Here is a 24,009-nt window from a genome sequence, read left to right on the forward strand (position 1 = left end):
GGAACCCAGGACTCACTAGAGAGCCACTTCGTGTGCTTCCAGAGTATGGCCGGCCTCGGGAAGTCGGTAGCCTACTAACCTTTAATAGCGACAGTAGCTTCCCTGCAGGTGGTGAGAAGGAGGAGCCAGGAGACCATTCCTATTCGCCACAAAAGGAAGCAGAAGCCCGGCAGGGCCCACAGGGAAGATGGCCAGCAGGCCGGAGCACAGACCCCAGAGCGCGAGGCGAGACCCGCGACCCCTCCTCCGGCGCCTGCGCATTGCGGCCTGGTTCCCGCTCAGCCCCGCCCCCACCGCCGGGTTTTCAAATTTGAAACCTGCTCCTTTTCCCGCCCGAACGTGTTGACCAGCGGCGGGAGAGGGTGGGGCCGCGCATAGCCAATAGCGCTTCAGAGGCTCCTCTGTCCCGCCCCGAAGGTGACGCCCGCGAGCCTCCCGAGACAACCCGCAAATGGGCTAGGGCGCCCGCCTGCCCCGCCTCCGCAGCGCCCATGTGCAGCAGCCTAACCGGGGGCATTCCGGGGACCACGACCCATAGAGCACGATTCTCTATGCGGGGCCATTGCCATCAGCACGGGCTGGAAACTGAGGCCCAGGGACTCCAAGTAGCCGGCGCGTAGTTGCTGAGCAAAGCGGGCGAGACGCATCACTCCCGAGCTTGGGGGTTCGCCCAAAGCCAGACTTGGAGCTGGCGCCCGTGGCGGCCCCGCGGAAGTCCGAGGGGGCGGGCTGCTCGCCGGGGGGGTGGGCTGCAGTCTCCGCACGTCCCAGGGGGCGGGGCAAGGAGCTGGGGCGTCCCGGGGGCGGGGCGTCCCGGGGGCGGGGCCGGGAGCCTGTGTTTGTTGCACCGTTTCAGTTACATTGTAACAAAAGTGGTGTAGCGGCTCCTCCGGCCCGCACCCCCAGGCCCACCCGCCACCAGCTGTCGTCAATATGGAACCCGTGGCCAGCAACATCCAGGTCCTGCTGCAGGCAGCCGAGTTCCTGGAACGCCGGGAGAGAGGTGAGGCACAACCCTTGGCCGGATTCCAGGCGGCAATCTCGCTGACACGGGCCCGGGCTGGACTTGGCTCCCAACTTGAAGGATGCATGCATGGCCTTGGGGCAATAGCCCTGGGGAACCCCCACCTTCAACTCGAGAGGGGTCCGCGGGCGGTCGGGCTGGGAGGGGTTGGGGAAATGGCCCTGGCGCCAAAAGCTCCTCCCTGACTGTGCCGTGCCAGGGGCGCCCGCTGCGACCAGCCCCAGCCTGACGCGGGCGGGGGCTCTTTCTGGCAGAGGCTGAGCATGGCTACGCGTCTCTGTGCCCGCACCGCAGTCCGGGCTCCGTCCACAGGAGAAGGAAGCGATCCCCACAAGCTTCTGGCACGCCGGACAGTGGACGGTGAGGAGGGCCGGGGAGAACGGGGGGGAGGGGGGGGATGGGCGCAGTCCCTTTTCGGGCTCCTTCTTAGGCCAGTTTCCCCTTGTTGCTTGCGTCTTCTGGGCCAGGTTCCCTACTCTGGAGACATTCAGGCCCCTCCTGCCATCTCCCCACCCTCCAAACACACACCCTTCTATTCATTCAAGGGCTATTTCTTGAGCACCCCCAATGTGCCAGGAACTGTGAACAAGGCAGTTCTCAGTCCCGTTCCCACTCTCACTCCTACACTCCACCTATCAAACCACTCCTTTTCTCCCTCAGGCTTGCTCCTTTTCTCTCCTTGTCTCAACCCTTTGCACTTGCCATTCCCTCCAATTTGAGTGCCTCTCCTTTCACTACCCGCTTTGGGTAACTTGTGTTTCTGGCTCAGCTCAGCTGTCACCCTTGCCCAGGAAGCCCTTCTTGACTGATTGTAGGGGCCTTCGTTTGGACCCCACAGCCACCTTAGCAGGCCTCTCAGCATTTGGCCTCCTGTGTGTCTCTGCCTCCACCTGGCAATTCAGGTACCCAAGGCCAGCACAGGGTCCCACCCGGAGCTAGTTTGAGGCAGACGTCAGTAGTGGGTTTTGAGCCCCTGGGAGCCTGGGACTGAGGGTGTGGGCAGCAGCTGACATCCCCTCATCCTGTCTTACCTGGCATTGACAGGTCTGTGCACAATGAGCTGGAGAAGCGCAGGTGAGTCCCAGCCCTGCCTTGACAGCAGCAGATCCCAGGAACCACCTCCTTGTGGCCTTGCCTTCCCTGCCGGCCCTCTGGCCAGCAAGACAGCTGGCACTGCCCTCCAGACCCCTTTCCCTGCAGGAGGGCCCAGCTGAAGCGGTGCCTGGAGCAGCTGAAGCAGCAGATGCCCCTGGGAGCTGACTGTGCCCGATACACTACACTGAGTCTCCTGCGCCGGGCCAGGATGCACATCCAAGTAAGAGGCTACCCCTGCACCCTAGAGTTGGCTTGCCAGGACAGGTGAACAGGTGTAGTAGGGAGCTGTTGGGTAGAACCGGGGAGAGAGGCCTTGGTTAGAGCTTCACAGTGTGAGGGGGAACAGTTTTCTATGCTTTTAGTTTCCAACTTTCTTAAATGGGAAGAAAAGCAAAAAATAACTCAGAGGATGGTTCTGAGGCTTACGCTTCAACGTTTGCCCAATAAACGTTCACTGTTGTTATTACAGCTATTATTATTTCCATCCCAACTGTGAGGCCAGGCACTTAGCCTCTCTGGACTTCCTTTCTTTTGTATGGGTGGTGTGGCCGTTGGGAGTTTCCCTGATGGGTCATGTGGAAGGGCCCCTTAGGCTGCAGAGGGCTGGTCCTTGCTCTTTCTCTTCCCCATCCTTCAAGTCCTGTCCTGAAGCTACTTTGGGAGGCAGCTCCAGAGGCCAGGAAGGGGAAAGGACTGAGAAGGCAGTAGTCATCTGCTTGTCCAGGGCCCTGCTGCTGCCCCCTGGTGGACATGAGCAGAGTATGCTGACTCAAAATCCCAGGCAGCCAGAGAATGGGAATTATAATCCAACTTGGAAATAATGGAGACCTTTCCTGCCCTCCTGGGCCCTTTTTCTTTAGTGGTTTTTTGTTTTTTGTTTTTTTTTTTTTGTTTGTTTGTTTTGGCCCTTTTGACAGAGGAAGAAGTGGAGGCACAGCTGGGCTCATGAGAGGCAGATTCAGAATCCAGGCCCAGGTGGTTGTGACAGAGACAGATAGATGTGCCATGTGGCAAATAAATCCCAGTGTGAAAACTGCACTGTCCCATAGGTACCTATGTTCCCCTCAGGGTGGCTGGATAACACCCTCGCCGGATAGCAGGCCTGTTTCTCACATGGAGCTTGCCTGGCCTGGTTCTTGGAGGGATGGTATACCCCTCAGGTACTGACTGGCTGGTGGGTAGGACCTGCGTATCACTCCTTCTTTGAAGCCCCATCACCTCTCCTGGACTCTCTGCTTCCTGTTTTGCTTCCACTAGGCTGTCCTTTGCCTTGCCGTAGGATGTTCTTTTTATCACATAGATCTGCCCAGGCCCATCTCCTGCCGAAAACAGTCCAAGGCTCCTGACAGGACAGTCTCAGTCCTCACCTCCTGTCAACTCCAGGCCCTTTATAACTCAGGCCTTGCCACTGGCCTGATTTTTTGCTATCATCTCTTCCTCACTCCCCACCAAAAAGCTGAACTCTTTGTGCTCTTACCGGTCTCCCTCTGCCGGGGCACTTCTCACCCATGTCCACCCAGGCAGCAATTACTCATCCTACATCCAGTCCCAATGCCCCTTAGCCCCATACTTGCTCCCCTTCTTGTTGACTGAACACAGGCTCCTGCTCACTGAGGGCTCTAATGGGAGAACCCTCAGCTTCCAGTCCCTGGTACTGAGTGGGGACTGGAAGACCTCTGGTGGGGTGTGGGGAGCAGAGTAGTGCTAAAGCTATCGAGATTCTGGGAGGGTCGACCAGGAGTTACAAGCTGGTACGCTTTTGTTTCGTCTGTAGTTTTCTAAACGTTTAAATTAGTTGGCAGCACTTAAAAGAACATTTGACATGGAAAATCTGACTTTCTAGCTTCATTAGAGAAACTGGGAGATCTGGCAGCACTGGGCCTATTTCCATGTGGCAGTAATTGTCTGGAACCTAGAGGTGGCCACCTCTTTCAGCTGGAGTACACACTTGCCGATGTGCCACACACTGTCCCCCAACCCCGAGCACACACCACTCCTTCATATCATCTGACTTGGCCCAAAGGTCTTTGAGATTGTGCTGCTTCCTCTTCCCATCCAGCTAGAGAGAACTCACAGGCCAATTACCTGGGACAGGAGGAACTGGGGATGTAGGAGCAATCTTGTGGGGCCCCAATTTGGTGAGCCCCCGTCTGCAGCAGGCAGTCACCAAGTGTCCATGGTTCACTGCTGAGTGGTACTGGGATGAGGCTTGGGCCCCCAGGCAGCTGAATCCAGCCCTTTGCTCTCTTGGGATCTACAGAAGCTGGAGGAGCAAGAGCAGCGGGCCCGGCGGCTCAAGGAGAAGCTGCGCAGCCGGCAGCAGAGCCTGCGGCAGCAGCTGGAACAGCTCCGGGCGCCCCTAGGGGCAGGCGAGCGGGAGCGGGTAAGGGCAGACAGCCTGGACTCCTCGGGCCTCTCCTCCGAGCGCTCTGACTCAGACCAAGGTGAGTGTCCTGATGCGGAGGGCTGGGGCGAGTGGTGGGCCAGGTCTGCTGACTGGACTGTCCCTGTGCAGAGGAACTGGAGGTGGACGTGGAGAGCCTGGTGTTTGGGGGTGCAGAGGCCGAACTGCTGCCAGGCTTCCGTGCGGGTCGGGAGCACAGTTACTCACACGGTGGCGCCTGGCTATGACCCTCGACACCCCAAAGCACACCTCTGCCCGCAGCCTGCCCTCCACCCCACTCTGCCAGGTAGGAGCCCTACCCCAAGCCTCAGGGGCTGCTTGGAGTCACCTCCAGTTGGAATGGACTAAAAGGACGTTTGCGTGGGCACAGGCAGTCCCCTGCCCTGTGATGCTGCCACATCTCTCCTGGGAGCAGGGCCTGGCCTCCCTGAGCCCCACAGGCAGGCAAGGCAGGCAAGGCAGGCAAGGCAGGCAGACAGGCAGTTTTGGCCTGAGCTGCTTTTCCAGGCAGTTTTTTGTAGCACTTGGCTCCGCTGTCCCCATGGGGACAGGAAGCCTCTTGGGCCCTCATGTTCCTTCCTGGACAAGGCCCCCTGGCCTTTGCCCCATACTGTACAGTATTTTCATTAAAAGGCTCTTTCTTAACTTCCTGTCCATGGTCTTGCCTCACGAAAATGGGGGAACTTCCAGCCGCAAACTGGGAAAGAGGAAATGAGATCAGTAGCCACCAATAAGGCTGCTGACTGTTCCCAACAGTGGCCCTTCAATCCTCATAGCCCAGAGGCCTCTGTCCTCACTTGCAGGTGGGACTGAGGCTGAGCAATATGATTTGCCTAAGGTCCAAAGCCAGGAAAACAGTGGAGTCAAGATTCGTACCAAAGCTTTCTGACTCCAGGACTGGGGCTGAGTGAATTCAACAAATATTTATTGAGTGCCTGTTATGTGCTAGATATCGTTCCAGGTACTTGGGACATATCAGAGAACAAAACCAAGGGCCCTGCCCTCGTGGAGCTTACAGTCTAGCGTCCATGACCACTGTGCCTGCATGCTGTCTGTGACAATAACCAAGTCCCAGCAGCTTTCTATACCTCTGTTCTCAGCTGCCCCATGGGGGAAGAAGCAGGCCTGGCCCAGACTTGGGTAACATGTCTGGTGCATATAGATGCCAAATAAGACACCATCCCACCCACCACCCAGACAGTAGATTGGGCTGGAAGTTGACTTTTAATAATAAAGTACAAGAGGGAGGGCAGAAAGATTGGAGCCAGGTGGCCTGATGTGTTGCTGCACCAGGGCCTGGGCTGGCTACACAAACTGCTGCTGCTGTTGCTGCTTCTTGGTGGCTGCTTTGCTGGCAAGGTCCTTGGCCTTCTCCGTAGCTGCCAGTGCTGTCTCTTTTGCCTTCTCCTTGGCTTCCTTGGCTGTCTCAACAAGGGTTTTGGAAGGGGCCTCACCTGCAACAAAGAGCAGGAGACTGGCTTCATATGGTGCCAAGAAGACCCACCTAATCACTCCCCAAAACATTCACCTTCTGAGGGTCAGGCCCCATTGGAAAGGCAGGGTACAGATGGAGTCCCAGGCTTAGAATAGAGCAGTGACAGCCCCAGGCTCCACACCAGTCAGGACAGCTAGGACTTGACCCCAGCCTCTAGGAGGTTTTCCCCAGCAGTGCCCAGAGCTCTCACCTTGCAGTTTGGCCAAGATGTATTCAAAACCCTTCATTGTCTTGGTCACATTGCTTTTGAACCGGGCGAGACCAAATTCCTGGCAAAAAATGAGAAAAGGAAGGATTCTGAGCTGCCCACTGACTCCCAGCTCAGTCTCTATGTAAAATGCTCTGGGCCCCAGAGCCCCAATACCCCCATGACGCTCACCTGGACAGCTCTGGAGACGCCAAATAAACTAGAGGAGACCCAGGCTTCCCGGCGGATTTCGGTCCAGCCGCTGTTATCAGAGTTCACACAGTAAACACATCGTTCCTCCACCACCTGTGCGGGAGTCAGGTCAACCACAATCGTGTGACAGTCTTTCATTTTGCCAACTTCACATAAATTTGATCCCCTTCCTCTTTTCACGAAGGAAACCAGTAAAATGAAAATCCATTCCTTTCCCTTACTGCATCCCAAGCTGCAGTTACAGGAAGAGCAAGAACAAAGGTCATTTTGCTTTCTAACACCTCTCCTTTGACCCCTTAAACTAGAAGCCACATGGATTCTTGAGATCAGCAAAGAGCCTTCCAGCTCCACCTTGGCCCAGGATTTTGTTTTCTACCTTTATGTCTAGACATGTGCAGTGTTGGTAGCCTGTCTTCCCTCTGTTGCAGTGCTTGAGCATCCTGACAGTCCAAATAAAAATGGAAATCTGGCCAAATGTCAGATTTCCAGAGAGGAGAAAGTAGATCAGCACTTCTAAGAGAAACACTTCAAAGACCTGTCTGGCAGCTGGACTGAAAGACATTTCTTGCAGTAGGATCACTATCTTGGTAATTTAGAGAACAGAGGTAGTGTCCTCAAGGTAGACTGCTGTCAGGCCTTCAGGTAACTCTGAGGCAATGAATTAAGTTGCTTGCTTACTCTGTGACCTTGGAGGACACTTCCCCTCTTTGAATCTCCCTTTCCTCTTTGTACAAGAGAGAGTAATGTCCTCCTCCTCCCAGGGTTATTGTGAATATTAGCTAAGAATGAAAGTTCTTAGAAAGCTTCATATTGTGAGGAGATACTGTAGAACGCTCCTTAAACCATGAGTGTTCAAGTTTTAAAGGCAAGAGATCAAAGGTATATGGAACCCCTTTTCCCGTCAAATCTCAGGCAAAAATCCATTATATAAGACACAGAAGAGGGTAACTCCTCTAGTCCATGCAGGGTAAGAGGCCCAGATTCTCTCCTGTCTAAGGCACATCCAAGGCACCCTTATGGCTTTGATGGATATCTGAAAACCACTGCCTCCCTTTCCCTGCATCACTGGCTCCCTAGCTACATGTACCTGGATGTTGTTTTCTACCTTTATGTCTAGACTTGTGGAGGGTTGTTAGCCTCTTTTTTGGAATGGGGGGAACCAAAGGGTCTCACCATCAGCCGGGCATGGTTGATGTTCCAGGTGAAGGTGGTCATGGTCTGGTTCTGTGGGTCCACAATAGAATCCTCCAGGATGTACACTGAGTGAGCAACATTGGCAGGAAATAGTCGCTCAGCCCAGCGGGGCATCCTGTTGGTCTTGGTCAGGAGTCTCCGGGACAGGAGCTTCTGGTCAGGGGTCACCTCCCGGTGCACTATGTCTTCCGTCAAGACATGTTTGCTGCAGGTGTCAGAGTGAAGGTGACCCTTGAGAGCCAGTCCCTGAAAGACTGTCTGTTGGAGTTCTCATTTGGAGCCTCCTTGCCCAGAATGTTGAGGCCTTCCCCCAAACTTGCAGTGATCTGTGTGTGTTGTGGCTCAGACGTGAAGTAGAGTCCTGTAAACCTATCCCAGGGCAAATTCCAACTCCTGCTCCGCCGCTGACCTGGATTCCTGGGTATTCCAGTACGGCCGGACTTCATGATTTACTGCATCGCTGGAGAGCGCCCAGAATTATAACCCCAGGATCCCTCCCAATTCCTGTGCTGCCGCCTCTTCCGGTCTCACGACCCCGAGATGAGAGAACCTTAGACTAAGACCTCCAGTAAACCACCGCCCGGGGCCCAGCCTCATTCTAGTACCTTGCAGGCCTGGCTGCTTCCCCGACAGGGTCCTCTTGCCTAAGGACAACCATAGTTCCGGCGATCCCCTACCTGGGACTCGTGTTTCCTCGCCCCACAGTTCGCTCTCCAAACAGCGAGGGGGGAGGGATGCTCTTTCTCGGGCTACGTACCTGTAGGGATTCGGATACCGCTGCCAGAAGGCAGCGAACACTTGGTCCCAGGAACTCCGGAGCACGCTCTGGCCCAGGAAATACTTCACCATCGTCCCGGCCGGGGCGGGCTCAGCACCCGCGCAGCATCAGGGGTGCAGAGCCTGGGGGGCACGCGGAGGCCAGGCCGGGGCTCGGCGCACGCCCGCCAGGCTCGCTGCTCAGTCACCACCACACCGCGCCCTACCAGCAGCCGCCGCCATGAGGAGTTGTCGGGCCTCCCACTACTTCCGGCGCAGCCTCGCAGTACCTACCACTTCCGGCGCCCGCCCACGTGACCAGAGGCCCCGCCCCCTCTACCCCCTCCTCCGCGGGATTCGCAGCGCTGCAGGCCGAGCCTTGTTGGAGAGGACCCCAGGCTCGGTGGCGAATCCGAGCCTGAGCGGCGCCTGATCCAGGAGGCGAGAGAACTGGGAAGCGGCGTGTGGCGCCGTTGAGGGCGCTGCTCCGCGCGCTCTCAGGCTGCCCCAGGCCCTGGGCTCTTGTAAAGATCAGCGCCCGGGGCCGAAGAGCGGGGGCTGGTGGGGCTCTGCCAGAGCTCGATCCCGACGCGGTGTCTTGAGTCATAGGGACAGCCTTGGGCACTGCCTGCCCGAGCGGAGATCCGAGTTTACCTCGCGCGCGGGCTCAGGCCCCTAACGCGGTTGAGGCGGCCCCGGGAGCATGAGCGGGCAGCGCGTGGACGTCAAGGTGGTGATGCTGGGCAAAGAGTACGTAGGCAAGACGAGCCTGGTGGAGCGATATGTGCATAACCGCTTCCTGGTGGGGCCCTATCAGAACGTGAGTGCGCCCCGCGGGGCCGGGCACAGGTGGGAGGGGGCTAGCCCTCACCCATGGCCCTGATCGCTTACCCCCCTGGTTGCAGACCATCGGGGCCGCCTTCGTAGCTAAGGTGATGTCCGTCGGAGACCGGACGGTCACTTTGGGTATTTGGGTAAGTCCTCTGGGAAAGAAGTCCTGGGCAAACCCATTCCTGAGGAGGCTTAGGTTTTGTCTATCCTGGCTGACTTGTGGCCATACAGAGGCCATTTCTCTAGAACCCATTTTAAAATGGGGGTCTGGAGGACGTGGTGTTAGTTTGCAGTCTTGGGGAGTAGCTCAGTAACTCAGGCCAGGTCTGAGCCTCCTCCTGCCCTTCAGGACACAGCAGGCTCTGAGCGCTACGAGGCCATGAGCCGAATCTACTATCGGGGTGCCAAGGCTGCCATCGTCTGCTATGGTAAGGGGGGGTTCTGGTCTGTTTCTCAGACAAGAAGGGGTGGGTTCAGGCTGGCCTTAGAGAACAACCCTTGACCCATGTTTGTGCTTTTGTGTCTCATACCAAGACCTCACAGACAGCAGCAGCTTTGAGCGAGCAAAGTTCTGGGTGAAGGAACTGCAAAACCTAGAGGAGGTAGGTGGCCAGACCTCACAAGAGGACCAGGGTTGGGGCTCTGGTGGTCCGTGGGGGTGACCCTGACCTTGTCCTCTGCTTCAGGGTTGTCAGATCTACCTGTGTGGCACCAAGAGTGACCTGCTGGAGGAGGACAGGCGGCGTCGACGTGTGGACTTCCACGATGTCCAGGACTATGCAGACAGTAGCTGCTCCTCAGCTCCCTGGGGATGGGGGAGGGAAGTGGCTGCTTGGGTGGGTCGCTGTAAAAAGAGACTGCATTGGCAGACATGGCAAGATACCCTGGGAAGGCTTTCTGGCCCCCCTGAACCTGTGGGGTCCAGAAGAGCCCCTGAACTGCTAGGCTTCCCCTATGTCTGTGTCCACCTGATTCTCAGGTACGGGACTTTTAGTCACTTTTCTTTGCAGATATCAAAGCTCAGCTCTTTGAAACATCCAGCAAGACAGGCCAGAGTGTGGGTGAGTGCTATCCTGGGCCTCACAGCAGGAAGAAACAGGGGCACCAGAGGCGGCAGATAAAAGCCTAGAGGGCTAGGTCACTGGGTAATTCCAGGGCTGTTGGCATTGAGCCCTCACTGATCATCCTTTTTCCTGCCAGACGAGCTCTTCCAGAAAGTGGCAGAGGATTACGTCAGTGTGGCTGCTTTCCAAGTGATGACAGGTGTGTGCTTCCCTAGCCTCTCTGGAGACTTCCTCCAGGCCTCAGCATCTGGCCCCCTTCACCTCACCTGATACCCCAACAAAATGGTGCTGAGCTACTGCCTCTCTTTGACAGAGGACAAGGGCGTGGACCTGGGCCAGAAGGCAAACCCCTACTTCTACAGCTGTTGTCATCACTGAGTCACCAATCATCTGGCCCCAGGGGAATTAAAGGAATTTCTCCCCTGTCTCCCAACCAAGGGACTGGACCTAGCTCTTGTCTGGGCTTGGGTGGTCAAATATGTGCACTATCCCAGGTCCCTATGGCAGCAGAGGGGGCACATGCCTGTGCTGGCCCGTGGAACGGACGCAGCATTGGGCTGATGAGCATTAGGAGGGCTGATTTGGACCCCAGGCTTCTGCCCTGGACAGCACTTGTGTCTGCAGATTACTTACTTAAGTGGCTTCTGATTTGTAAATAAAATCAATGCACTGTGAATCACACTCTGCCCCTTTCCCTGCTGTGTAGATTGGGTGTCAAGACACCTAGTTCTGTCTCAGGCCACCTGGCTGGCCTCACTTACTGTATTAAGGCTCCTCCCATCTCTTAATTTTCCATTGAAAACCAAGTTCACTGCAGGGTTGCAGATGAGACAATGGAGAAACAAGAAGGCCCTTTCCTGTACTTCAGTGGGGACAAAGATAGGGTGAGAGGCTGGGGTTAGGGCATTGCAAAGCTTACAATTCCTTCTCAATGGTGCTGAGAAGAGCAAGGCAGGCATTTAAATAGTGTCCAGAGATCAAAGGATCGAGCACTTCTACCTCAGACTGGCTGGTTCTACCGCATCTGTCACATCTACACCCATGAGTCATGCCTGTGGCTCAGGTCTTGAGCTTCCCATCAATATCCTACAATGTGCTTTAATGGCAGGAAAATCAGAGGTTCTGCAACACAGGTCTTTTGGATCCAGAATGGGATCCAGATCAGCTACTAACTTAGAGACTTAACTTGAGTTTACCTGTAAAGTGAGGTAACTGCTACCCACTTCAGGACTGTGAAGATCCTGAGTGAAAAATAACTCCAGAAATGCTTATCTTCCTATACTTTTTGGGAAGGCAGGAAGGCATTTTGCTGAAGGGGCAAGAAGTTTGGGACTAAGGTCAGAAGGGGAGGCAGACTCCCAAGTTTCCCCCAAAATGTATTTTTGGGCCTTGGGGATCCAAATATTTCTTAAGGATGATCAGGTGTTAACTGTAGATAGGGCTGATACCTTCTGTTCAAACCAAAAGGAAGCATATGGCAGCCCTTTCCACTATGGAGGCTTGGCCCCATTACCTCTGCGTTCCTGCCTTAGGCCAGAGCTAGGTCCTCTGTCGTGCCTAGCACCTGCCTCTGAAGAACTAAAAACTTGGTCAAGATGGTCAGACTTGCACTCCGGAAGTGCTTTGGTTCCGCTTCCTTCTTTAAAACCAATTCCTCAAAATACCCTTCCTTCATGGGTGATGAAGGCTTCCTGTGTAGGACTGAAACTAACACCAATCACTCCCGAAGAGCTGACTACTGGGAGGGAACCTCCGCTCCTATGGGGTGCTTGGAGAAAGGGCCCAGTTCCACTGTCCCCACCTGGGAACTGGCTCGGGGGCTGGCTTCTGCTCTCATCCCAAACCATCCTCCCTCCTGTTGGTCTATAGCTCCCCACGGATAACAAAACACAACACAGGGCAAGGGCCATAAGAGTAAAGTTAAACTTTACTTTACAGTAATTTTTTTCTATATACAAAGAATTACAGTACATGTTTATGGGGACTCCTAGCACAGGGCTCCCCTCTTTTCCACTAGGAGTTTCACTTACAGCTGACAATCTATGGGGATTAAGAGGGGCAAAAAAAAAAAAATGATGGACCTCAGTTGATACCCCATATCCCTTTCTTAAAAATATAAAGACAGATCTCTATTGTCAGCCTGCTTCTTGCCACAACATAGAAAGCTGCTCTTCCATGAGCTCCTGTGCGCTGCACTCACCCATCTTCTACACACTCACCTACATGCACACACAGGCAGCACCCACGACAGACCCAGAGACCGCCCATTCCCTGTCCCTACTCTGCAAGTCTAAAGCACCAGAACCATTCATCTCTGCTCCTAGCCCTGGGCTGGCCTCTTGTCTGCAAAACTTTGCTTGACTCCAGGGAGTGACACCTAAAGATCCTCCATAGCCTGATGTTCGGGAAGTCATAGGAAAGCAGCTTGAGAGAAGGGACCAGAAAGATATAACATGCTGTTTTTACTTGTTTGTAGGAAACATTTCTCCCTAGGCTGTGGATTTCTAATTAAAATAAACTTTCCACTTCCTTAAGAAATATTACTCTTAATCTTCATAAGCAAGAGAGTGCTCTCATGAGAGAGGAAGAGGTAGAGAGGGGCCGAAGGTAACTGAGGGAGACCCAGCACCTGGAGCTCTCTACCAACCAGTTCCAGGCAGTGTGGACGGAGGCTATAGACAAGGTGACACCAGCCCTGAGAAACTCAATGGCCACCCTCATCTCTTCCACCTCTGGATCAGGCCAGACCACTGCAGGGCCACCCGCAGGCTTCATCGAGGCTCTGCCTTCTCCTGCTCTAACAGAGCCTCAAAGAAATTCTTCTACATAGTCTCTTTCTCCCAAACAGGAATCTGGGTTTCTCAATTTGCCAGTCCCTCAACCCTTGGCAGTGCTTATTTATACCAGGAAAGTAGCACCATCATTACATTTTGTGTGTGTGTACAAAACAATTATCTACTCTTATTTCAATTTATTCTACAGCGACCTTTGGCCCCGCTGCACTGGACCTAGGAAGCTCTGCTGAGTACTAACTGGCCATAGCCAGTGCAAGTTTTATGCAGCGGCCACCTAGCTCTAAATGACATGGAATGTCTCTCACATGGAACGGCCCAGACATTATTCAGTAGAAAGGGGCTTGTGGCAGGCAGCTCCTTTCCTGCCATGATCTCAGGTTAGGATACTGGGCCATTCTGACCTCCTGGTTGACAAACTTCAAGATGTCAATATTCTCCCAAAAAGCCTTAGGAGAACCCGAGGAGCTGAGGGCAAAATCCGTCCACGTTTAGTGCTCTCCTGATGCCTCTCCACAGGGGGAACTGCCAGGACCAGACTTCCTGCCATTGTGTTCTCACGAAGCGACCAGGGAGTCCAGCTCCAGTGAGGAGATGCTGCCAAGTCTGGGAAAGGATCGCTGATGCATTTCATGCCCTGACCGTGGTGTGGGGTAGAGGATGTGAAGAATACAATAATTATTTTCATCAATGCCAAAAATATAGATTTGGTAGTTGTTCAGAAGAGGATCACATGGTGATTTAAATCACCTCAAACAGTAACTTCAGGGGGAAGTAGACATTTAAAAACTTGGATGCTTTTGTAGCAGTGACAACTATTTTGCTATTAGAATTGGTTTGGTTTGCTCCAGTAGAAGCAGCAAATGAGGCTTTGAATTCAAATTTTAAGTTTCCATATATTTTTTTTCCAACTTAACAGGGCTAGGAAAGGTTACTGGTTTTCTAGCTATCTACAAAGTGATGGCCCCCCTCAGAGAGGCTTCCTGGGGAGGTCCAAGCTAAACCCCACCCCATACAAAGACAAGGAGTTTCTGAGAGAGAAGATTGCCTTGTAACTGCCACTTCACATGCTCTGAAGAAAAGGTCTCAGTACAGGCTCCAGGAGAGTCCCCAAGGGCTGACAAAGTAACCCTCTCCCCACTACCAGGCAAGAGTCTCACTTCACAACAGTCTTGACTGTACAATGACTGCTTTCCTGATGTTAACAATCTAGTATCAGATGCTGCAAGCAGTGGGCCCGATGGTTGAATTTCTAGTTTCCATTCAACTTGAGAGTCTTTCAGTGGCCCTCATGAAAGCTTGGTAGTCCATCCACTTCAAGAACTGCCTCCTCCCTCTAAACCAAGCACAGCTCAGTTGTTTCCCCAGGCAGGTCTGGAAGGAAATTTCCAGTGAATGGTAGAGAATGGAAAGAACCAAAACCACAAAGTGGCAAATCATGGCCCACCTTTCCCTCACTCCTTCCTGTCCTATGAGACATATCTAGAGCGGCTGTCAATCCCCTAGCAAGCCTACTTCAGAGAAGCTACTTCAGGATCAAACTTCTCCACTTACAAATTTTTACACAGCCTGCACAACCCTGCCCCCCACAAAAAAAAATTCACAGTTTATTTCATGAAACAAAGAGCTACGATAATTTAACACACAACACAGTGAACGGAGATTCTGACAGTGCAGTGTGGATATCTTTTTCTGATCACGACTACAGATGACAGGAGAGGAAAGGGCACAGGACTGGCACCAAGCAAACCCTACTCATACAACCTAAGAGATTAGGGAAAGAGACCTAATAGCTGCAGTTATATACTTATTATTCTCACACATGATAAATACTTAATATAATGAACTTTAATGTTCTGGGTGGAATTCTTTAAAAATATCTTTTCCATGGTTTAAAATTTTTAAAAAAGAAAATAAGATGCTTTGTTTTCTCTTCCTTTTGAATAGAGCTTTTCCTCTCTGATGTGGGAAGAGAGATGGGATGAAAGAGGAGAACTAGGCAGGTGGAATTTACAGAGGAGAGTCTGAGGTCTAAGTGAGATGCAGGGGTAGGCCCCTAAACTCAGGGCAGCCCTGCCCAGCCTTGTGCCTCTGCCTGAGTTCAAGTGTCTCAACCCCAGAGACAGACTTTGGGAAATAAAAGCAAATTCTCTTTAATCTTTATATAAAGCGCAAATGCTTCTATAACAACTATTGTTCCCTCCTTAGAGTAATGGAAGTAACCCCAATAGGAACTTAGGAGGAGGAAATTGGGACAAAATACAGAATCCTGTTGAGGGTGTAAAAGCTGTAACTGAAACAGAATGGCCAGGAGACATCTGGGCCAGATGGCCTATTGGCTAAAGCTGCTGGCTAAGTTGGCAAAGCAGAGAGGTAAACACGTTTGGTCTAGGGACAAAAAGAGGCATGGCTGAATGGGAAGGAACAGGCCAAACAGCACTTCCTGTTGGCAGTCGGTGAGCTGGAGGAATGGGAGGGCAAGGTAGCACCAACAGATTTCCCAGCCCTTGAGCCCCAGCTCAGGGCAGCAGTAACAGATAATCAGCAGTTACGAGGAGTCATCTCTTAGACTGGACATTTCTCTAAATGCCACCTCTTACAAGTCATGGGGGAAGGCTTCTTGCTTGTCTTTGAGCTAAGTCAGCAGGCAGGTGCTCTCAACAGAGCATAGCAATTCTCAAGGAGGGTGGTAGGATCCACTAGTGAGGAAGAGAACTCCCTCCATTCAGGTGGGAGAGCAAGGGGTCAGGAGAATTTTTCATCAGCATCTGGCATCCTCCCTGAGCTGGTGGTGGATCTAGCCCAGAGCTTGCCAGAGAGATTCCCTATGTGCACTGCCCGAGACTCTAAAATCCGAGAGCACCTGAGTGTTTGGGGGATGGGCATGGGGTAGGTTTATGTGAAAGGAGAAAAATCTGTAGAAAAGAAAGGTAAATTTGCCAATTGCTTGCTTTCACTGTGGGAAAGCTATGTCCTTATAGAGCCTAGCCTCCCCGCTTCCAACCATCTGCTCCACCAAGTACAGACCTTCAGAGATTCTGCACAGCTCAGACAGAAGCAGCAGTGGCTGCTCAGCCAACAGCCCTACTTGGCCTCTATGCAGCCCCTCCTGCATGAGCATACATGTGCATGCACCCAACCAGAAGAACCTTACTCAACACAACCATTTCTGGGGCCACAAATGACATTACAAAGTGGGTCTGGAGCCTCAGGGCCCCTCAGAACTTCGTGTTTTTTCCTGGTCTAAGGTTCCTGAAAACAGCCTGGAAACCCAGGCAGGCATGTTAGGCTCACAGGGATCAGGTCTTATTTATCTCCTATCAGTGACTAGCACCTGGCCTAGCATGCATGAATACTCAAGAAATCACCACTGATTTGAATAGAGACCAGTTGCTCCCAGGGTTTGTCAGGTGCCCTCGGTGGGGCTCTGTAGGGCTAGAGAACAGCACTGAAGAGCCCCCTACCTTCCAACCTGACCAGCAAAATTGAATCCCGTGCTTGACTCCAGAGTGGACTTTTTATTTCAAGTTGACCATATGTAAAGGTTGAGGGAAAGAGACCCGAGTCTGTCTGTCTCCTTGGCTGAGGCCCAATTGGATTTCCATACATGGTTCATACAACCACAGCCCCCACTGGCTAATGTCACAAGAGTTCTGAGTGTTGGGATATAAAGAAAGAATAACAGTGGTAAGTGTTGGGGTTTGTTTTTTTAAGGGGGAAAAAGAAAGATTTCCCTTCCCCAAGAACCCTGGGGGTAGCTGGTCTGGTCGTGTGACATTTACTAGTATTATTTCTGTTCTGACTCTGCACACTTGTGACTGGAAGGAGCCTGGTTAAGAGCTGGAAGTGTACTTTGCTCTGGTTTAGGGTTCTGCCCTCTTCCAAAAGACCAGCAAGTTTGTGCCAATGTCTGTGTGCTCCCAGAGGACCAGCAAGACTGCGCCAGTGTCTGTCCAGCCACCATGGGCCAGAAACCTGGCCCTGGTGAGGCCTTTCCCAGAGCCCAGGGACTCTGTTCTGAGGTTCCCAACTTCTTCTCCTCAGTGGAAAGGGAGGATGGGGCCTTCCCAAGAGGCCTGAAGGACTGCCCATTCTTGGCAGCAAGTCCAGGTAGTTGCTGGCCTCCAACCATCTGCTTCACCTGCTTCACCAGGCCTAGTGCTTGGCTGGGAGACCCTGGGATCTGCTCGGCCCCTGCAGGTACTCTTCCTGAGGCCTGAGTTGCTGGCTCATATAAAAAAGCCTTGGCAGGGGGCTGAGAAAGAAGTCTGGCCTGGGTGAGTGATTTAACAGCTTGCCAAGGATGCTCCAAGGAGGCCGTGGCTTTCCCAGGAGGCTGAAGGACAGGATCTGACACATTGCCTCTCTCAACAGCTCGAGGCATCTGCCCCAGACCTTTGCTGACGGGCCACAAGCTGGACTCCAACACTGGCATCTTCTCATCAATGTGTGGTACGACCTCATGAGGAGAAGCCGCCCGCTCCTTCTGGCGAGGAGTTAGGTCGATGAGATCCGCCATCAGAGCAGCTCTATTTTTTGACTGAGTATTCTGGTCCACAGGCCTCAGTGCTTTTTCTTTAGCTACCAGGGTTTGGACCACAGCTGATAGCACTTTGTCAGGTGGTAATCTCTGGGACAAAGAGGCATGGGATTTATCTGGGGACCTGTCTGAAGTCTGGGGTTTAGGGTTGTTGGTGACTAGCAGTCTATCTGGCAGCGGAAGTCTCAGGCCAGCAGGGACTGGGGTTTTCTCCAGTGACTGGGGCCTTGGGCTGGCAGCACCTATGGATTTATCCAGCCTTGGGTCAGCTGACCCCAGAGGTCTTTCCAGTGGTTGGGACCTGACTGAGGATGAGGAACTTGGGCCGGTCACTGAAGAGGTTTTGTCAGATAGTTGGGGTCTTGGTCCTGCCACTGAAGGTGGCCTGTCCAATGGCTTCTGGCTGGATACCAAGGATTGGGGTTTGGTCCCTGACCCAGCAAGGTCCCTGACCCTATCTACAGGCTGGGGCCTGGAGTCAGTTCTGTCAGGAGGTCTTTCAGGCGGTGGCCTCTGACAAGTCCCTGTCAGAGCTTTTTTGGACAGCGACAATGTCTGGTTGGTATCAGCAGGTGGCTTGTCCGACATCTTGGGCCCCTGAGCAGCTACTCCTGATGATTGTTCTGCCAGGTGAGTGCTTGGGCCTGGAGGCAGCGGTACTGGAGGAGGCACATACTCACGGATCTCCCCAGGTTCCAGAGGGTTGGGCCCACAGGGGTCATGCTCAGTACAAGACAGACGGCCATCCAGTTTGGAGATGAAGAGCATCCCTTCCCGATGCTGCTTGCAAAAGGAGCTGGGACACATCTCACAGAAGGAGGCTGCTTCCTTCCCACAGATGTCACACTGATGCCAAGGACACTCCCATTTCCCTGAAAATACAGATGTGAAACAAAAGCTTAGGAAAACAAGAGATACATATGAGATGGGCCATGTTTCTGGAACCAGATCCTAAGAGTTATTTCAAACTGACCCATTTTGCAGCAAGCTCATTCCTCCCCTGCCCCAGGATCTCAGCTTCCTCTTCTGCACAACCACATATAAAAAAAGCTCCCCTTAGATAGAATGTGAGGATACTACTTTTATATTTTTGCAAACTCCATTTGTCCTATATAGCCTTGAAATTTTCAACTCTAAGGAGAAAAATCTCAGCAATTTAAACTCCTCCATATTTGGTTATTAGCAGTAGGAAGACGGAAGAGATATACAAATGTGAAAAATGGAAGCAGATTTACCCTTGCTCAATTTTAAGCTAGCATAAACTTTACCTACATCGTCCACACAAAGCTAACCTGAGCTGCTATTTATTTGCCCCCATTTAATGGCACCTGAGAGTCTATGTCATGGGCAGTGTTTCTACCATGGCTCCTTCCAAATAAACTATGCTCCTGGATCATAAGCAAGATCAGTTCTATCACAGCCTGTGCCAGCTATGGCCCTGAGTAATTAATTCTGAAACAATTTCCTATTTCCACTCCTTGGCACGAACAGGTAAATGTTATGGCCTTGCCCTCATACCACCTCAGTTTCTATTATTTCATTACCTTGGCAACCACATATCGAAAGAAAGCTAATTCAGGGACAAACTCCTTTCACTCCCACCCCAAAGTTCTTCTCTTCCTGCAATTCCTGGAAGCAAGCCAGTACACTAGTGATATATAATCTTCTCACCTGGAACGGCTTCTTACTGGCTTCTTACCTTTGTCATTTAAAATAGATGGCAGGTCAATATCCCTAAAATCCCTCTAACTCCAAACAAGGACCCAAAGGTGAGTGACTTCTCCAACCACAAATTCCTGGGTTCCACATCTGCCTAAGCAGCAGGCTGGAGGGGGCTAACAATGGTGCAGGTCCACCCCTCACTGACTAGAATGACCCAAAGCTCTACTTTGTCTCAATCTTTTTCTTTAGAAAAGGAACATGACTTAGCGGCCTTGAGGTCAGAAAACCTGGCTTTCAATCCACTTCATCTATGTGCTCTAATTTAATAAGTCGTCTCACCAAACTCTACTGTTTTCTCATCTGCATCATTGGAAGGTGAAAAGGTCTCATCTTTATGGGTTGCTAGGACAAAATAATAACAGAAATGTATATAAAGTATTTGACACATAGCAAGTGCATTTCTGTTCCCCTCTCTATAACCTAGAGTTCTAAGCCTTTGCTGTCATTTATTTCCAGAAAGAGAACATGGACCATATTCCTTCAACACTATGCATAGAGAAACCAAAGGGCTCTGAGAATTCTGGCAGAGAATAAGGAGCCCTCTAAACAGATTTTGGCACCAACCTGCTGGTCGCTTGGTTAGATTGAGACAGTCTGCGTGGTAAACTTTTGGGCAGCCTGGCTTCTTACAGGAGACGAGCTGGCCAGCATCCCCACAGCTGAAACACTCATCCTCTCGCTCCTTTGTGATTTCACCCTGGCTCCTGCGCTTCCCCTGTTGCTTCTTCTTGAATTTCCTTGACTTTTCTTCCGTGGCAATGGGTTGATTCTAGAGGTCAGATATTGAGCAGTCAACATTCTGTCGACACATTAGTTGTATGATCTTGACCAGGTTAACTATCCTCTCTGAGCCTCAGTCTCTCCTCTGGGAAGAGACAGTCCTCATAGATTGTTGTAAAGATAAGAGAAAATGCAAAAAAGGCATCCTGCACATCACAGGTACCCAATAAATGGTTATATTAGTTGTACCTTTTGTTACCAACTACTCTTGCCACCTGAATAAAACAAAAGAGAAATGTGCTTCTTTTTGTTGACACACAATGCCGGTGTTAATGGTTACCCTTTCGTAAGTTTTATTTTTATGTTTGTCTTAATTTCAAAACTAAGGAAGACTTCTGTGTGTGTGCATGCACGCACACATTTCCTAGCTTATTCAATAAACATTCACTGAACAATAGTATGAGCCACATGCCAGAAGGACACAGAAAACTAATTCAGGGTCTTTGCCCTCAACAAGCTATAGAATCTTAAGTCAAATTAGATTTATGTCCACTGCTCCCCAAGACAGACCCTGGTGCAGCCAGCAGGTCTCCTCTGGCAGCCCATACTTGGTCACCAAATCCGGTGGTTGTCATCACATTATCTTGGCCTAGAAGCATCCAGGATCAATCTGATTTATTTCTAGCCTACAGTGATCTCCCATTTCTAATCGTCTGCTCTCCAATTTCTCTCTGATTCTTGTGTGAAATGGTACAGAGACCTTAAGGATGCAGAAACTGACATCCCCAGTGCACATAACAAGAGTAAACGCCATTAAACTCAGGTTAAACTCAGTTACTATTTTAATTTACAGGGAATAAGTCAACTGACATCTTAAGGAACAAGGCCATTTAACCAATCAATTATAAACAAAAAAAAAAACAAAACAAAACCCAATATAATTTTCCTTATTTAATAAGATAAAATATTTAGTGGCTGCTCTTCATTTTCATGTGTTCCTGTTCAAAATGATTACCATCTTTAGTTACTGGTTTCTATGCTAATTTGCATTTTTCAGTTCTTAAAGGAGACTTCATAATCAAAAAACCATTACGGGAAATACCCAACTAGAGTCACTGTATAGTCTACTGTGCATCCAAATTAAACTTCAATTTTCAATGTGCTGTTACTTATGATAGAGAAATCTGGAAGCATCTAGATGTTCATTTATTATGGTCCATTCATCATAGAAAAAAATTTAACAGTCACTAAAAAATGTTGATTAAAAAGACTATGTAACAGCAAGGAAAGTTTTTTATATTTAAGAAAAGCAGGATACAGACTTGTAAACAATTCATAACAGTTATAGAATTATAATTCAGTTATAGTGCACATAAAAAACCAGGAAGACACAACAGTGTTTATACCTTGTTACAATAGTAAGATTTAAAGGTCCTATACTTATCTACAGTGTTATACTAAGTTTAGAATCTTAAATTCATATTAGATTCTTTGATATCTTAAAAAAGACAGAGAGAGAGGGAGGGTGGGAGGAGCAAGCAGATACCAAGAATCTAAGCAGCAGGTAGTTTATTAGGAAATATGAGTGAAATCAGCTGAGACCAATAAAGACATGGGAAGTAACCCACTTTACAGATTCCTATTTTACAGCTTTTTTTAGCTAGAAAGGTATCACCAATTAGAAGTCAGATTGCTCAGAACACTTCAACAATATCCAAAGGTACTCTCTTGTGTAACCAAATTGACCATCAGAATGCTTAGTAAATTGCCAGTGGCCCTGACATTGACAACTATTCAATGTTATTATTTCAAAGAGACATCTTAAAGACCCAGCTCTGCACTGGTTAGGGCAGGAGGACCACACCATTATTCCCGATGCAAATGTTTGGAAGGTACCTTTGGCCTTACACCCAAAAAGCCGCTGCAGTTCGGGGCTCCACATTTGCAAACGGTCTTTCCATTCCCAAGACATTCTAGGTTGTAGTTGAAGGTAAGTTCAGTGCCTGCGTAAGAGATCATGAAAATATTAATATCTACAGTTTTAATTATCTTATTTCTGTATTAACCACACAAAGGATATTGACTTCTAAAAGAAAAGATTAATTTTTAAAAGAATAAAAAATTTCTTAAAAAAAATTTAACCCTAAATCCCACTATATTAATTCTAATTCTTTAACATTACTAATCAGCTAATACAACTTAATAAGAGAAAAACATAAATGGCTTAACAAATAACTAACTTTTACTGCAGGTGTTAATAATTTGAATTGTTTTTCATTTGTTTTCTAATCAATCATATTCAAAATATATTAATTCATTACCAAAACCAAACCAACAAACAATAACAACTGACTGTACACTGATGTGCCAGGCATTGAGAATGCAAGTATAAGAAAAATCTGTTGGTCTGTGCCAGTGTGAGCACTGGCAGCATACAAGGCGTAAGACAGTTCTCAGCACAGAGAACTCTAGACCACAGACCCAAAGCCCTGGCTTTATATTCCAGTTATTCCACAATCTAAGATGAGTCCATCTCTTAAAAGGTGAAATAACAATTTCACAAGCTTATTGAGAGAATATGACAGAGTAGTAATTGTAAACTTTATGTACAGATTTAAGGCACAAAATGTCCCTTTCCTGTTATGCATTTCCACCAAAACCAAGAAAGCAAATAAAACACATTCAATATTCGTCGTGTTTCCTCTGTCACACCCACTGGGAAGTTACTGGACTGAATGACAAATAATTCTATCACATTATTCTTTTCTTATTAAACAATTTATAAGTATATAACTGAAATTTTCATAAATTTAATGTGCTTATAATGCAGCCCAAGCATATACACAAGATAGTAGGATACTTGGCATAACCTGTTTGCTGTTCATTCAGCATCCAGTATGTAAACATAACCACACAGGGATAAATCAGAATGTATCAATGCACACAGAGAGACTCATAGCATTCTAGAAAGAAGTCTGAACATAATGAGGAGGGCAAAAGGAGAAGAGATGACACACATGAGAGGCAGAGAATAACAGACAGGTGAAGAGCACAGGAAGTTGGATGAGTAAGGAGGAGAGCAAGCCTGACAGTTCCGATTCCATCTGCCAAGGCCTCAGCTCCTACGGGCTCTCAGCACATTCTGTCTCATTTCTCCATCACACCCATGCAGACTAAAAGTCAGTGAGGACAAGAACAAGGTCTGAGAAATCCAACAACATGCTACCTGAGCTGATATGGGAGAAGAGAGAAATTTGAGGCTAGACACAGTAGAGGAGACCATTCCCATTGAAAAACTCAGCTTCTGAGTACAACTGTGGTACTAAAAGCAGTCAGGAGAGATATAAGTACTAAAGTCATATGACCGAGTAACATCTGAGCAATTAATTAATATAGAGGAACCACACGCGCCCCTGACCCCAGGTGGTTAGAGGGGAAAATGAAAAATGGAGAAAAGAAAGCAAGGAGTCAAATCCAAGAATCCAAGTAATATAGGTATAACACCATATGTTACAGCATTTTTGCAAGGATTAAATTACATAATATTCTTGTAATGGTGTCTGTCATATGATAAATGGTAGGTTTTACAGCATTCACTTGACAATTCCTGTTACAAAGTAGAAATTGACCTAATTTACTCTAAACTCATTCGTTCAAAAAACTTGATACAAGTCACCATTTTAAAAATCAGTATGATAGTCCAGCTGAGTGCAGAGCACAGTGATGTTCAAGCATTGTTGCCTTCACCATTTAGAACTTTTAGTGAAAAACAAAAGAACTAATGGTTGAATTTTTAAAATATGAAAATTGTTAAAACCTTTAAAACTCTGAAAAATCTAAACAACTCCTGTGCAGTACATTTAAACTGTAGAGAAAAACTATATGGGGAGAAGGGGGGAATGTCTACAGATTAAAAAAAAAAAAAAAAGGCAACAGACCAAAACCTGACCCAATTGCTCTTTAATTATTTTA

At 49.7% G+C, this 24,009-nt stretch overlaps 4 protein-coding genes across 14 annotated transcripts in view; 2 read left to right on the forward strand and 2 right to left on the reverse strand.

Moving 5' to 3' along the window:
- Window positions 1-421: 421 nt before the first annotated feature.
- MXD3 (MAX dimerization protein 3) lies at window positions 422-5,173 on the forward strand. Of its 3 annotated transcripts, none has more exons than XM_023531865.1 (6): window positions 422-1,003; window positions 1,279-1,384; window positions 2,069-2,098; window positions 2,225-2,339; window positions 3,188-3,279; window positions 4,380-4,515. In XM_023531865.1, exons 1-6 carry the CDS (start codon window positions 934-936, stop codon window positions 4,480-4,482), a joined length of 516 nt encoding a protein of 171 aa, XP_023387633.1. In that variant the 5' UTR covers window positions 422-933; the 3' UTR covers window positions 4,483-4,515. The 3 variants fall into 3 exon arrangements, with proteins under 3 accessions (XP_023387633.1, XP_011360513.1, XP_011360512.1); XM_011362210.2 differs by lacking the exon at window positions 3,188-3,279 and adding an exon at window positions 4,635-5,173 and having other exon boundaries at window positions 784-1,003; window positions 4,380-4,563; XM_011362211.2 differs by lacking the exons at window positions 2,069-2,098; window positions 3,188-3,279 and adding an exon at window positions 4,635-5,173 and having other exon boundaries at window positions 778-1,003; window positions 4,380-4,563.
- Window positions 5,174-5,426: 253 nt separating this feature from the next.
- On the reverse strand, window positions 5,427-8,663 carry PRELID1 (PRELI domain containing 1). Its single transcript, XM_011362212.2, has 5 exons — window positions 8,370-8,663; window positions 7,592-7,817; window positions 6,398-6,511; window positions 6,209-6,287; window positions 5,427-5,977 (listed from the first exon to the last, which is right to left on the reverse strand). Exons 1-5 carry the CDS (start codon window positions 8,459-8,461, stop codon window positions 5,829-5,831), a joined length of 660 nt encoding a protein of 219 aa, XP_011360514.1. The 5' UTR covers window positions 8,462-8,663; the 3' UTR covers window positions 5,427-5,828.
- A 55-nt stretch (window positions 8,664-8,718) lies between these two features.
- On the forward strand, window positions 8,719-13,757 carry RAB24 (RAB24, member RAS oncogene family). 3 transcript variants are annotated; one of them, XM_023531864.1, is made up of 8 exons: window positions 8,725-9,188; window positions 9,274-9,342; window positions 9,549-9,627; window positions 9,734-9,801; window positions 9,886-9,985; window positions 10,210-10,260; window positions 10,400-10,462; window positions 13,575-13,757. In XM_023531864.1, the coding sequence occupies exons 1-8, from the start codon at window positions 9,072-9,074 to the stop codon at window positions 13,643-13,645; spliced, it is 618 nt and encodes a 205-aa protein (XP_023387632.1). In that variant the 5' UTR covers window positions 8,725-9,071; the 3' UTR covers window positions 13,646-13,757. The 3 variants fall into 3 exon arrangements, with proteins under 3 accessions (XP_011360515.1, XP_023387632.1, XP_011360516.1); XM_011362214.2 differs by lacking the exon at window positions 13,575-13,757 and adding an exon at window positions 10,577-10,944 and having other exon boundaries at window positions 8,733-9,188; XM_011362213.2 differs by lacking the exon at window positions 13,575-13,757 and adding an exon at window positions 10,577-10,944 and having other exon boundaries at window positions 8,719-9,188; window positions 9,886-10,260.
- Window positions 12,173-24,009, reverse strand: part of NSD1 (nuclear receptor binding SET domain protein 1) — a 138,336-nt gene continuing 126,499 nt past the window's right edge. For all 7 annotated transcript variants that reach the window (XM_023531860.1, XM_023531862.1, XM_011362215.2 and 4 more), the window contains 3 exons: window positions 21,934-22,040; window positions 19,882-20,086; window positions 12,173-18,467 (listed from right to left, as the gene is read on the reverse strand). In XM_023531860.1, coding sequence (XP_023387628.1) covers window positions 16,843-18,467; window positions 19,882-20,086; window positions 21,934-22,040 — 1,937 coding nt within the window. In that variant the 3' untranslated portion in view covers window positions 12,173-16,842. The remainder of the gene's footprint in view (window positions 18,468-19,881; window positions 20,087-21,933; window positions 22,041-24,009) is intronic.

The sequence above is a fragment of the Pteropus vampyrus genome, unplaced genomic scaffold (genome assembly GCF_000151845.1).
Source record: "Pteropus vampyrus isolate Shadow unplaced genomic scaffold, Pvam_2.0 Scaffold74, whole genome shotgun sequence".
Taxonomy (NCBI): Eukaryota; Metazoa; Chordata; class Mammalia; order Chiroptera; family Pteropodidae; genus Pteropus; species Pteropus vampyrus.

Coding starts and splice junctions, on each gene's coding strand:
- PRELID1 (XM_011362212.2), bottom strand. CDS start 8,461: ATGGTGAAGTATTTCCTGGGCCAGAGCGTGCTCCGGAGTTCCTGGGAC. Junction 7,818..8,369: donor CGGTATCCGAATCCCTACAG/GTACGTAGCCCG, acceptor TGACACCTGCAG/CAAACATGTCTTGACGGAAG. Junction 6,288..6,397: donor GCGTCTCCAGAGCTGTCCAG/GTGAGCGTCATG, acceptor ATTTTTTGCCAG/GAATTTGGTCTCGCCCGGTT.
- RAB24 (XM_011362213.2), top strand. CDS start 9,072: ATGAGCGGGCAGCGCGTGGACGTCAAGGTGGTGATGCTGGGCAAAGAG. Junction 9,628..9,733: donor GGCTGCCATCGTCTGCTATG/GTAAGGGGGGGT, acceptor TCTCATACCAAG/ACCTCACAGACAGCAGCAGC. Junction 10,261..10,399: donor CAAGACAGGCCAGAGTGTGG/GTGAGTGCTATC, acceptor TTTTCCTGCCAG/ACGAGCTCTTCCAGAAAGTG.
- MXD3 (XM_011362210.2), top strand. CDS start 934: ATGGAACCCGTGGCCAGCAACATCCAGGTCCTGCTGCAGGCAGCCGAG. Junction 1,004..1,278: donor CCTGGAACGCCGGGAGAGAG/GTGAGGCACAAC, acceptor TCTTTCTGGCAG/AGGCTGAGCATGGCTACGCG. Junction 2,099..2,224: donor AATGAGCTGGAGAAGCGCAG/GTGAGTCCCAGC, acceptor CTTTCCCTGCAG/GAGGGCCCAGCTGAAGCGGT.